Source organism: Lactuca sativa, chromosome 3 (assembly GCF_002870075.4).
Source record: "Lactuca sativa cultivar Salinas chromosome 3, Lsat_Salinas_v11, whole genome shotgun sequence".
Classification (NCBI taxonomy): domain Eukaryota; kingdom Viridiplantae; phylum Streptophyta; class Magnoliopsida; order Asterales; family Asteraceae; genus Lactuca; species Lactuca sativa.
The window spans coordinates 16,037,266-16,051,539 of NC_056625.2; the positions used below are offsets into that span (position 1 = coordinate 16,037,266).

At 38.2% G+C, this 14,274-nt stretch overlaps 1 protein-coding gene across 1 annotated transcript; it reads right to left on the minus strand.

The window, feature by feature from the left end:
* Nucleotides 1-3,882: 3,882 nt before the first annotated feature.
* On the minus strand, nucleotides 3,883-5,362 carry LOC111894273 (RING-H2 finger protein ATL22). Its single transcript, XM_023890350.3, has 3 exons — nucleotides 5,026-5,362; nucleotides 4,527-4,926; nucleotides 3,883-4,358 (listed from the first exon to the last, which is right to left on the minus strand). The coding sequence occupies exons 1-3, from the start codon at nucleotides 5,278-5,280 to the stop codon at nucleotides 3,943-3,945; spliced, it is 1,071 nt and encodes a 356-aa protein (XP_023746118.1). The 5' UTR covers nucleotides 5,281-5,362; the 3' UTR covers nucleotides 3,883-3,942.
* Nucleotides 5,363-14,274: the final 8,912 nt, after the last annotated feature.

Here is a 14,274-nt window from a genome sequence, read left to right on the forward strand (position 1 = left end):
GTTGACTGAAATGAAGATTCCCGAGTTGTTGCGCGTGACACTTAACGAAATCCGAGACTTGCTTGAATCGAAGGAATGAGTTGACAGCCTTAAAACATGAATTTACGGATTCTGAAGGTGAGTTTACGGCCTTAGAACACGAGTTTACGGTTTCTGCAGTTTGCCGAGTTTACGACCGTAAATTCAAGAACTGAGTTTACGGTCTTTGTAGGCTGGACCATAAACTCGGAAAATGGGGTTTGGATGTTGATTTCGACGTACTGACTGATTCCAGACGTTCCAAAAGACTCCAAACATGGTTTTCTTGATGCTCTCCGAAGTTTGAAGGCGTTTTGAGTGTTTTACAGTCGAGGTCTAGAGAGAGAGAGAGAGAGAGAAAGTTTTGGCCAGAAATGTTCTAATGAAGGTGGAGGCATCGTATTTATAGGGGTGAGGTGAGGGGTCCACTTTCCACTGACCGTAAACAGGTTTACGGTCGTAATCCCATTTTAGACCGAAAATGTAGTTTTCTCGAGATATTCGGGTTTCTGCGCGATTTTTTTGGTTCCGACTTGTTAATAGTTTAATTAAATATAACTAGATTATTTTATTAAACCAAAAATTTGACGGAAAAATTAATGAATTCAAAACTTTATTAACGGAAATCGTGTGACAGAAACGGACAAAGTTTCGGGTTGTCACAAGTTATAGGGTGAATCCACCCCTGTTTTTGTTCTCTGATGTTTTTGCCACCATTCTTCGTCAGACGCTCTACTTCACCACAATAATAGGTATATACGAGATATTTAAAGACAAGTGGTATGACCCAACCTCACCCTAACCGTGAAATTGGATCCGGTTGTTAACTAGTGGGATCAACGTTGTCATCGGGAGGCTCCCGACTACTCAATGAAGGAACTGTAAAGGTGTTGCAGATATGATCTCAAGGACGACGTCGTACTATCAAATCAAGGAGACTAGATTATCAGGAAAGAACGTGAAAGGATAAAAAAAAAATTGTAGGTTTAATTGTCCCCCATCACACTCTGAATATATCATCATTGTTCTTGGGTTAATGTTTCTGAAATCAACGTAAAAGTTTAAGAAGAATCAAGTAATCAATGGGTGATTATGTATATGCTTTTTGACTTGATCCATATGTTCATGTGTGTTCATATGTGAAAGAAGAAATAATGAGAAGAAGAAGATGACGATGGGAGCTTGGGATTGTCGTTTTTAAAAGAGAGAGAGAGAGAGAGAGAGAGAGAGAGAGAGAGAGAGAGAGAGAGAGAGATGAAGATGGTAGGGGTACCGGTGGGTAGGGTTGGGGTGGGCCCAATTTTACTATTATTATTATTATTATTATTATTATTATTATTATTAAATTAAAAAGTTGTTAAAACAAATACAAAAAATACAAAAAAGGGCAAAATAGTCTTTTCACCTTTTTCAGGGACTTAAACCACAAAATGTTTTTGATTTTGGACCAATGATGCAAGTTGAAAATATTTTAGACTTCATCCACATTTTTTTGCTAACCACAATGACCAAAAATTTTGCAGTTTAGACAAAGGAAAAAAGCGTTCAATGGAATAAATTCGTGCAAAAACTTAAGCATGCGACATTGAAGATTTTAAAATCATAATAGCGAACACATATCATCTAACTAAGACTATGGGGAGTGTTCACCACCAACCCACCGAAAAAGTGTTGTTACCTCTGCGCTACGCCAGCTTCACCACCAACCCACTAGACATTGAAATGGTTATCACTACACAATATTCCTTTTTTATCTTTTCATATTTTGTAACATTATATTAAATAAAAAAACATAATTTATAACATAAATAAATTTTTTGAAAACACAAAAAAATAAAACCACATTTCATTAATTAAAAACATAGGAATTTAAAACCTAAATTACTAAAATTAACATAAAACATAACAAATAAAACATTACACTACTTAAAAAACATAAAAAATTAAAACATAAAAACCATAGCCAAATACTATTCGTCGTCATCACCGTTCTCATTTGTCTCGTCGTCACCGTCCGCATCTGCCTCGTCGTCATCACCCTCATCCTCTTCGTCCTCATTGTCGTTTTCCCACTTGGAATTGTCTTTCCCATATGTGTTCGGTCAAATCGTGACATAGATTGTGATGTATTTCACGGTTTTGTATTTCCAAAACCCTATAGAAGTATGTCGGGTTACCAACTTGTATTACTGCAGGTGGATTAAGTTTATCATTCTCGGTATATGAACAAATAGCCATGCCGTCTTCTTCTATTTTCATGTTATGTAAAATAACACAAGCAGTCAATACCGCCGTTAGTTTTGTCATATCTCATGTTCAAGTCGAATGTTTGATTATGTGTCACTTTTGTTTTAGGACTCCAAATGTTTGTTCCACATCCTTCCGTGCAGATTCCTATGCTAACTTGAACAATTTTTGTTTTTCATTGGTTGGAAATGAATATGACTTGACAATTGTAGCATACTTTGGATATATCGCATCACCTAGGTGGTTCCCATACTTAAATTCATTTTCACAACATATGACATGTCTGATGCTTTACCCTGCAAAATATTATTAAATAGCATAAACACTTGAAGCACATTCAGGTCATTGTTGGACCCCGCCATACCAAAGAATGCATGTCAAAACCATACGTATGTGAAACAACCGCCTCTAATATAACAGTTGGGACCCAATGATCACCTAACTTAAATTGACCACGCCACACATTGGGACAATTTGCTCACTCCCAATGTGTATAATCAATACTACCAATCATCCCTGGAAAAGCATGTTTAGTTTGATGTGCGGCGTGACATACAACTGTTGGACATCACTTTTAGTCAGATGTCGCAAGTATATGTCACGGTAAAGCTCTATAACATACTCACAGAAAAGATATGTACAGCTTCGACCCGTCCTCTCATACATTTTCAAATACTCATCAGAAGCGTCTGTGGCTATGTCATATCCCAATTGTCTAAGAGCGACCATACATTTTTGTATTGTAGTAAAACCACGTTTACCTCTAACATCATATCTTAATCGGAAAAACTCATAATTACATTCCAAATCTCTAGCTGTACGTAAGAATAAATTTCTACTAATATGAAAACGTTCTTCAAATTTCGATAGATCATATAAACTATTAGGGGCAAAATAATCACGTACCAAAGGTTCATTTGCTGTCTCTCGATCCCGGTTGATCTATTTTCTACGCTTCTTCTCGTTGTGTGAACTTTCGCCTCTCTCATGAACCATGTATTGTGCCACAAACAATAGTGCGTGCAATACCATTTCGTCATCATAATCGTCATCCATTTTTTTGCTGAATATGTGTATTTGATTTGAAAGAGTTTGTGTGTTTTGTATTGAAAAATATGTGTAAAATGGATGTATATATAGAGAAATTAAATTTAAAAAAAAAAACATATTTTTTTTTATATTAAACGCTCAACGGTCGAAAATTGACCAACCAATCAAACATCCCGTCTCGACCCGTCCTTGTCGTCACGCCATGACCAACCCACCAAAGTCGGGGGCGGTGTTCACGTGTGGAGAGAGCCTCCATGTAAGCAGCTCACGTGTGGAGCCCTCTCCCCTCCGGATAGCGTAACGAGAACCATCATTCGAGCATTTCAAGGATAAAATAACAAAAAAATATTGTGGTCGAATGATTTATTATTATTATTATATGTAAATTTTGAAAATTTAAATTAATAACTTCTTTTTATTATTATTAGTCTTATAGTGTTTATTTATATTTTTATTTACTAGGTTAAATGTTTTGAAATTAATAATTATTATTTGCATTTAAAATTAAGAAAAAAAAAAGGTGAAAAAATAGAAGATTTGTATAACATGTTTTGAAGAAGGAAGAAGTGATATGAGGCAAATCTGACACTAAAATGTCAAAAATGGATGACCAAGTACAACACAAGTCTAACCAAATATGAACTTTTGGGGTGAATTCCTACACATTGGACAAGTTGCATGCAATCGAAGCCACTCGTCTATGCATTCAACATGAAAATAATGATTACATTCGGGGATCGTCCTCAACGCCTCTCTAGGTTTGTAGTCCGCAAGACATATTGGGCATGCGTCATCTTCCTTAGGCAGTCTGCAACTCTCTCCGAGCACAGTCTTTGTGTAAGACTCGATTGTGGACAAATCTAAGCCTGTTGCGGATTGTGGCCGTGGCGAGATCGTGATTGAAAATATGTCAAGATTTTGGTGCCTACTTCTACCGTAGTCTCTTGCTTTGGTAGCTGTGTAGCACACAATCCCCAATATGCATATCAATATCGATATACCAATGCCTATGCTCAATCCATACTTAGCATTCCTTTGAATCCCTATATATATGAATATAACAATTCGTAAGCAAGAATCCAAATACCATTGTTTGTATGTTTAATCCATATACTTAGCATATTTTCTCTTTATTTAATTCTCAGCCCATATGTATACAGGAGTTTATAGTAAGTAGCTAGCAGGAGGCAAGAAGAATTGAAGAAGGTTACCGACGGGAGAACCAAAGCAAGTAGTTTCTCCATTACCATTCCTGAGGCCACACATTCTACCTTCAATCTCACAGGGTCCACAAAACGGTGTAAACCACATCAACTCCAGTTCTTCCCTAATATGCCCGTACCACCGAATCGGAACAGAGATCGTCGCTATGTCCTTGCAGTTTTCCGGCGTCTCTCCTTCAGGAATCAGTCCAGTCCTCACAGCGATTACGGAATGATTCCCGCTGTCCAGGCACGGTAACGCCACCGCCGGAAACATGTAAGTGGACTTCTGCAAAGAACAGTTGTAAAAGTTATAGCTTCTCACGCTGCTGAAATCGAAAGGCGTTCCAGTTAGACGGAAATCTCCGATTCGTTTAGGTCGGCAGAACTCAGGGTCAATGTAGATGATCTGCGAAGCAAGCATCATCAAAATTTTACATTTCATATTTATATATTCTTCCATTGAAAACAACTAAAAACATTCATGGAATGATGTATAGATATATACCTGGGCACCGTATGAAATTCTGTTGACGATGTATGACCTGGAGGACGTTAGGTGAAGGATTGTTCGATTCCGTTTATTGCATGAGAGATCGAAGCCAGGGAATCCGCAGTGGGATGGTTGTCGACCCCGGATACGGAAAGGGAAACGTACCTGAGGTCCGGTGGGGCTGCAGGAAGTTGGAACGCAGTCATCGGCGCCGGAGATAGATTTGAACAAGAACAAATAGAAGAACAGCGGTATAGTTATCTTCTCCATGTGGTCGCAGATGATGCATCATAATGAAAATTCATACTGTTCACAATTTCTCACATTGATTCAAACCATTTCTTCGCCCTTTAACAAATACATCTTGTATAAATTGTCCCCTGAACTTTTGTTTCGATTCACTTTCAGCCCCTTAATATCTGTTTTTTATTATTATTATTATTATTATTATTATTATTATTATTATTATTATTATTATTATTATTATTAATTTATTTTTGTATTATAAATTGTAGTTTTCTAGAACTTGAATTCCCGATTAGCATTTCTTTCAACAAATGACTATGATAAAGAATTAAAGATTAAAGATAAAGGAAGAGGAAATTAAGGGAGAAAGGTGTACAAAGAACATACATAATATATTTTTATTTTCCTTTCTGTATACCACATTTCTTTTACAAGATATGCAAATAACTTTCAGTTAGGTCTATAGATGGTATTAGATGTTGGAGAAGGGTGTTAATGCCAAGTGATGCCTGTTAGGTGGGTATTTATGGTTGGTGGGTTGTAGGATAAGTAGGTGGGGTATATGTGGGATGTGGCTCACGAGTGGGTTTGTTTGTGTTTCATGTTTTGGTGGGTCACTTTAGAGAGAGGGAACGAGTTATTAATAATTTAATATAGTTTAAAGATCAACATTAAAACAAAGAGAATAACTATCAAACTAAAGAGGATATATATAATCTATTGAATTTCATAAATTTCAATAGATTATTATTCTTTTTTTTTATATTTTATATAATTTTAATAATTTTTTTTATAATATATTAAACTTTATAAAGTTTAATAGTTTAAAATCGATATTTGTTTATGTTTTTTAAATGAAATATAATAGTTTAATATATATCGATTGAAGGCAAACGGGCAACAAGTTGTGTCGCTATCCCTTTCTGGATGACAAAACCAATTTTTTTGAAAACTTTTTTTCCCATTGAAGAGTTCAATGATCATTGAACTCCAAATCCATTGAATACCAAAATGACAACTCACTACGGTAGAGTTTAATCCATTGATTGACAAATAGGTTTGCCACCTTACTAAACTCCCCCATTGAACTTACAATTGTGGATGCTCTAAGAACTAACAGATTTCCCGATTTAAGTTTTCAAAGAACACATGAGCAACTAATCGACCACAAAAAAAATCTATGGAACTGATTAGTAATTAAACAACCCAAAAGTTAAAGGACTAAAACAGGTTCTCTCTTTTTTCTTCCAAATGAAAAACGAGATATTCACAAAAAGATCATAAATGTTGGAGGTGAACTGATTAGTTGATTTAGTTCTTGGGCCACATACAGATTTCCAGCAGTTAATATATTGCAAGGTTGTGGTTAACTTTCATGCGAACAAAACAATTAAGCTAAGTAATTCATCCATTATGCTTATTTATGTGTTCTGGTTGTATGGAAGAGAGGGAATGCGGTCATCTTCAATAAAGCTAGGTGTATGGCCCCGTTGAAACCATTGAAAGTAACAGATTAAATTCTACTCAACCTCTAAACTTGGCTAAAACATCGAAAGTTCGTTCTATTAATATATCTTATATCTTATACTATATATAAAGCATATTAGTTATATCTTGAATTTTAAGAGATACAAGATACTAATCTTGTTTATATAAATCATATGTGAGACATATTTTATTCTTAATTTATTACATCGTAATAGCAAGTATAATGCACATAAAATCGTATAGTTCACATAATACTCAAATAATTCTTCTTTAATACTTCAAAATAGGTTACAATTGTTGACCATAACTATTACATCAACATACTAATGCTTAGCCATAAATGCGAGAGTTATAGAACATTAGAGATCATTGTAAGATTGAGTCGTTACCCATAAACCATGTTATCTCCTACAACAACAACAATTATCATGTCAATATTGATCGGCCACCTTTCGAGATGTTATGCGGAAGGAAGTGTAGGACCCCGATTTCTTAGGGCGAGAGAAACGTGGGAGTTACAGAACATTAGAGACCCCACTGTAAGATGGAGTCGTTGCCCATAAACCATGCTATCTCCTACAACAACAAAAATTATCATGTCAATATTGATCGACCACCTTTCGAGATGTTATGAGGTCGGACATCGGGTCATGGGGAGTACTGTAGTGGTGCTCAAGACCACTGAGTTGATACATCAGGTGTTTGACAGGTTGCGGATCGCACAAAGTCAACATAAGATTTATATTGACCGACGTCCTTCATATCTCAAGTTCCAGTTGTGGGATTTGGTGCTTTCAAAGGTGTCACCTTGGAAGGGTGTTATTCGATTTTGGAAGTGGGGGAAGCTAGGTATCTGGTTTATCAGTCCTTTCAGGATTATCGCTCAGGTGGGCAAGGTTACATACTGATTGGAGTTTCCTGATAATCTCAGCCAAATACACAACACTTTCCATGTCTCTCAGTTGCGAAAGTGTTTAACCAATGATTCTACAGCGATTCCCTTGGACGACATTCAGGTCGATGAGCACTTGTATTATGTAGAGAGACCGATTGGGATTATTGACAGGAAGGCAAAGACTCTGCACAATAAAGTGGTGAAAATGGTAAAGGTGCAGTGGCAGCACCGAAGAGGTTCTGAGTGGATTTAGGAGACGGAGGATGAGATGAGGTAGCTTTATCTTGAGTTATTTGTGGAGACGGACTTCGAGGATGAAGTCTGATTCTAGTGGGGGAGAGTTGTAACACTCAAATCCCGAGGTACTATATATATATATATATATATATATATATATAATTTTGGCATTTAAACATTCGCCATGACGTGGTGCGGAGGCACTACGACGTTACAAGTCAGCTTTAGTTTGTGTATTTCATTTATGCCGCCACGACGTGGCAATATAGGTCACGACGTGGAAATTGGAAAGTGAAAAACCCTATTTTTCTGGGTTTTTCTCCTTATTTAAAGGAACAAGGAGGTTAGGCTTTGCTCACCCTCAGCCTCATTCAACCTCTTTGAGATCTGAAAAAACCCTAAATTCCTCCCTCTCTTATTTTGAGACCTTTTGGTGTTCTTTGAAGCCTTTGAAGGAAGAAAGAAGAAGAAGTGAGCTAAGATTCAGTAACCTAGTCCTCATCTTTTGTGTTGGAACTCTTCTGGACCTTTGTAAGTGTCCAAGACTAGATTTTTATCATGATAGGTTGCTAGATCTTATGTTTTGTCCCAACCTGACCCACTCAGTTTATTTGTATCACATGTATTGATACGAAGTTACATTACACTGAGAGATTAAAGGAGATGTAAATCACTAGTGTAAATGAATGTAAGGTCTGTTTATGCTTATGTTTTTGTATTGACAATGACATCCCAAAGTTTTAATATAAACAAAATACATTTCTTTGGAAATGCTTTGATAATATATTTATTATGTTTTCTGGGAACAAATTCCACAACATCGTTTTTTAAAATGAATACTCTGATTTTTAAGTAATCATAAATAAAATTTTTTAAGTTACCTTGAATTTAAGGATGTCACATCTTGGCCATGGGGGAGACCTCCACCGCTGTTTTTAACATCGGGAGGCATGTTCAATCGAGATGCAGCTTTACTCATTTATTGAACTCGATATCCTTTACGCCGGAGGCAGTTGTTGTGACCCCTGATGACGACGAGCACCAGTCCGAGGGGGATCAAGGGGCGATCAAGTAGCCTATAGTTTCTATTCAATCTGTTCCACAATCTTATTCTTGTCTTTCTCCCCTTGAGGGTCCTAGGGGTGTTGAGTTGCATCAAACCTCTCCCTACGAGGGGGCTCCTAAGGGTGGTTCTGGTTCTAATGTTTTTTTCCCTGCTTGGAACTTGCAAAATGAACCTCACTTGTCTATTTGTACCAACGATGTGGAAGTTGCTTGCCATGCATTTCTGCTCCCTGCTGTCACTGATATGGAGGCCATGGGTAGCCCTACCTTGTCCCATAATATGTCTTACGTTGCCGCTCGGGCCATGTTCTATCTCGTCGCCGGCGCCCGCCAAATCCAACTGCTCAACGAGATGGAAACTGCACATACAGGTTGCGGTTTCTGGGAGGCCAACCTGAAGCGTCAGATTGTTTGAGCTTAAAAAGGACGTTCATGGTTTTGAGCAAAGGTGTGCTCTGCTAGCTTCGGAGAAAACTACTGCAAAAGTGATCCGATCTATCGTTGAAGCCAAGGTAGATTCCCTAGTCCAGGCCGATAAAGGGCTATTGATTCAAAACGAGAGCCAATAGCGTGATGTCTGCAATCGTGAAAAGCTCCTCGAGGAGGCTCGGTCCATGGGGGAAACCGCTCATTGTGACCGATATTGGCTTTTACGTGTTGGGGTCGTACGCATTATAGACAAGCTGATTGGGCATCCAGACTTTACTGGCGCTATGACCCGGGATCAGGCATGCAACGTTTGTTGTCGGAGAGGAGTCCGAATGCAGCAGGTTGAAAGATGAAGTCGATTCCGACTCTTATGACCCCAATGTCACTATAACATCCCCCTCTGGCACGTATCGCAATATTGTCCGCTTCGGGCTCCCAGCACTAAAACTTCCCAGGGGTCACCCATCCCTGAATTGCTCTCGCCTGATTACGCTTAACTGTAGAGTTCTTATGAGATCTACTGCCCTCACGACTTTAAAATGCATTGTGTCAAGGAAGGTATCCACACCCCTTATAAGGAAATGTTTTGTTCTCCTTCTAAGCCGATGTGGGATCAGGTGTAACCCACCTTCACCCCCCATTACAGGGTTCGATGACCCCTTCGAACACATCGACCCGTGCCCCAACTCTGATACCATTTGTAATATCCCCCTTTGGCACATATCACAATATTGTCCGCTTTGGGCTCTCGACACGAAAACTTCCCACGGGGTCACCCCTAAGGTGGGTTACACCTGATCCCACATTGGCTGGGAAGGAGAACAAATCATTTCCTTATAAGGAGTGTGGATACCTTCCCTGTCACAATGCGTTTTAAAGCTGTGAGGGCATCAGATTCCATAAGAACTCTACAGTTAAGCGTACCCGGGCAAGAGCAATCCAGGGATGGGTGACCCCTGGGAAGTTTTCATGTAGGAGCCCAAAGCGGACAATATTGTGATACGTGCCAAGGGGAGGGGTGTTACAAATGGTATCAGAGCTGGGGCACGGTTCGATGTGTTCAACGGGGACATCGAACCCTATAATGGGGGTGAAGGTGGGTTGCACCTAATCCCACATTGGTTGGGATGGAGAATAAAGCATTTCCTTATAAGAGGTGTGGATACCTTCCCTGTCACAACACGTTTTAAAGCCGTGAGGGCAACAGATCCCATAAGAACTCTACAGTTAAGCGTGCCTGGGCGAGAGCAATCCAGGGATAGGTGACCCCCTGGGAAGTTTTCGTGTAGGGAGCCCAAAGCGAACAATATTGTGATACGTGCCAGAGGGGGGTGCTACAGCCACCGACTCTATAATGGGGGGTGAAGGTGGGTTGCACATGATCCCACATTGGCTGGGAAGGAGAACAAAGCATTTCCTGATATGAGGTGTGGATACCTTCCTTGTCACAATGCGTTTTAAAGTCGTGAGCGCAGCAGATCCCAAAAGAACTCTGCAGTTAAGTGTGCCCGGGCGAGAGCAATCCAGGGATAGGTGACTGTGACATCCCAAATTTCATGGCTAGAAAAAACCGATTTGTTTATGCTTTGTTTTAAAATCAGAGTAACCGTTTAAAAAAACAGTTACGAAATTTGTTCCTAAACAAAATATGATAAAAATTTATCAAAACATTTCTCAAAGAGAAAGTACTTTTCATTAAACTATAAAACCTCAGGAATTCATGTTCCGATACAGACCAAAAAGCATAAACAGTACAATTTAACCTTACAACAGTTATTTACAACTACTGGTCTATAGTTCAAAATCTCTCGTCAAGTCAATCAACTTATACTCTTGTGTCATTACTTGTAATGCAAAGAAAACTAAGTGGATCAGGCTTGGGAGCCTGGTGAGCATATAAGGTTTTCGACCCACAATAATATAATTATTATATTCAATCAATCAATTAATCCAAATTACCCATCCCCATTATCTCTTTTATTTCCTAAGGATTTACCCTAAGAATCAACTATCCTTTATTCATTTATTCATAAGGAATTGACACAAAGTCCACTACTGCCAAGGTCCTCAAATTACAACCGGTAAACACTTAGTTCAACATACTTAACGAACACCTAGTTCTAACACTCCTAGTGAACACTTAATTCAAAACATCTGGTGAATACTCACCAAGTTAACACATCTAGTTCAAAAATATCAAGTGAACACATAGAGTTCAAAAATACCTACCGAACACATAGTGTTCAAAAACACCAAGTGAACACATATATTTCAAAATACCTAATGAACACGTTGAGTTCAAAAACACTTATTTTTTCATATCACATCAACTATTTCATCTACCCATGTTCTACCCAACATGCTTGTAGATGCAAACACATATACAATTTAAATCTTTTAAAACCTATATAGAACATTAATTCAACATCCATCTCAAGAAAACAAACAATGTATAAACACATAGCACGAACTTCATAGCAAATACTTCATATCTATGTGTTAGAAGAAAGTAACTACACACTCACCTGTTAAGAAGATTGTCAGACATCACTACGGCTCTTCAAGTAGTATTCTTCAGTGAAACCGGGATATCTTCACACACCGGGCTTCTCGTGGGCAGAGCTTCGGCTCGAAAACTCTTTTCTTCTCGGGATCTTCGGTGCTTCGGGACTTGCTTCAGGCTTCGGGATGATACCGGGGCTTCAGGGGTACTTCAAGACGGCTAGAGAGAGTATCGGGAGTGAGAGAATGAGGAATTAGCAACCATGGCTGGCTGCCCTTCAACTTCTATTTATAGGGCTGAATTTTTGTGCTCACGTCGTGAGACACAACTGCTCACGTCGTGAGCTCAGTATGTCACTGCATCCGTCATTCGGTCACTTGCTCTGGAAGGCACCCATCACCTGCTCACGTCGTAAACATTGTGCTCACGTCGTGAGCTCTGACACAGGTGGAAATTCGTGACCTGAACTTCAGAAATTCATATTTGTCGCAAAAAAGCTCCGTTTTTGACGTTCTTTATATGCACGCATAGGTGAGATTATGCTCTACAACTCTCATTTAGACTCTGTCGGCTAATTTTGACTTTAACTTTTATTATATTATTTTAGTAAGCCGGGACAGGAAAACTCCGTTAGGAATTCACAACTTCTTCATATGACGTATGTTTTCGTCTGTCTTTTTACCGTTGGACTACTATCGACGAGATCTTAGATTCTCGTTTAGATTGTTTCGTCTAGAAATAACTTGATCTCATATTCGAACTTCAGGCTGCATACCGCTAAGTTGAAACTTCGAAAAATCATAACTTTCTCATACGAAGTCAGATTTAAACGTTCTTTTTATGCACACTCTTGGTTTAATGTATTCTAAGACTTTCATTTAGATCACTAAAGCTAAATATCGCCCTATCATAAATTCACTATTTACGTCGCGCTGTGTCGTGTCGTTTCTATCGCGAAACTTCGACATGTCATAACTTCTTCGTTATAACTCGGATTTCGGCATTCTTTATATTTTCGGAAACCTTGCCACGACCACTACAACTTAGTTAAAATTATTCATTCTAAATAATGTTTTATCAAAAAGTCACTTTTGATGCTTATCGTCTCTAAATTGATTAGCCCGGATCTACGGGCGTTACAATTATCTCCCCCTTAAGATGATTACGTCCCAGAATCATCAACGAAAATAGGGCTTGTATAATGATTCCATACGTTTTCTCTTCATCCTAGGTAATAAGGTTAACTTCTATTTTTCCTCAAAAGAGTATCTAACTCTATGGCTTCTTGACTGCAAACGTTGCTTAATCTTGCATCTGCTTTTCGTATTATGTTGGACTTTCAATCATAACCTTCAAGTTACAAAATAAGTCCTTATTGTGGACTCATTCTTCTTCTTATGATAAATACTTTCCTTTATCTATTGTAACAGAACGATGGGTCGTGCTTTAATGACCTTTCATCGAATGATGTAACACTTAGACTCAGGTCTTTTAGAGTTAAATTCCAAAATGGAATATAACTTCCTTCATATTCTAATGCGATATAATCATATTTTAGCATGTAGTATTTCTAGCTGCAAGCTTCTTTAACAACGAGCGTGATGCTATTGATCGCATTGATTTCAATCTTCTGACTTAAGTCAGATGCTACATCGAACTTGGTTCTATGAACCACGTAACAAACTCAACGTAGTTGGACTCAATTTGATATGACCAGTAGGGTCGAAACAACAATCATCTTCTTAATCATTACCGAAACGATGGTAACGACATACTTGAATAAAAATAAATCAATTACTAACTTCTTGTTAACCTTGTGACTTTCCTTGATCCAAGCGTGAGTTATGTGCTTCCGGTAGTATAGGCCTCTACTACCATTCACACCTACTGATACTCGTCCCCAAGTATTGTCTAGTAGTTAAACCAAGTCACCATAGAACAACAAAAATCACACAATTATCCAACACATCAGATATTATCACCATAGATATCATATAGACATCCAAACTATAAATATCACATAGATATCAAAACCAGGGTTTATACTATATATTTAAACGATTACACAAAGGTTCAAGTTCACCCTACACTATGCTGCTAACAGGCTACATTTCCAGATACTAGCAATATCTTAATACGAAGCTTTCATCCTTGATTTTTCGTATTGACATCTACTTCGTCAAGGATCATGTGGAATGCCTTTGGCTTTGATGGTTCTTTCTTCTTTGGGCAATTGATCGAGATATGCCCTTTTTCGTTACACTCATAACACACTTTCTTACTAGATGCACACTCATTGGCGTAGTGCCCAGACTTTCCACACTTGAAACATGTGACCTCCTCGTCACATCTTCCTAAATGTTTCTTCTTGCACTTATCACACCGTCTTGCTTCATCTCTT

Coding starts and splice junctions, on each gene's coding strand:
- LOC111894273 (XM_023890350.3), bottom strand. CDS start 5,280: ATGGAGAAGATAACTATACCGCTGTTCTTCTATTTGTTCTTGTTCAAA. Junction 4,927..5,025: donor GAATTTCATACGGTGCCCAG/GTATATATCTAT, acceptor CTTGCTTCGCAG/ATCATCTACATTGACCCTGA. Junction 4,359..4,526: donor TTGCTTTGGTTCTCCCGTCG/GTAACCTTCTTC, acceptor TCATATATATAG/GGATTCAAAGGAATGCTAAG.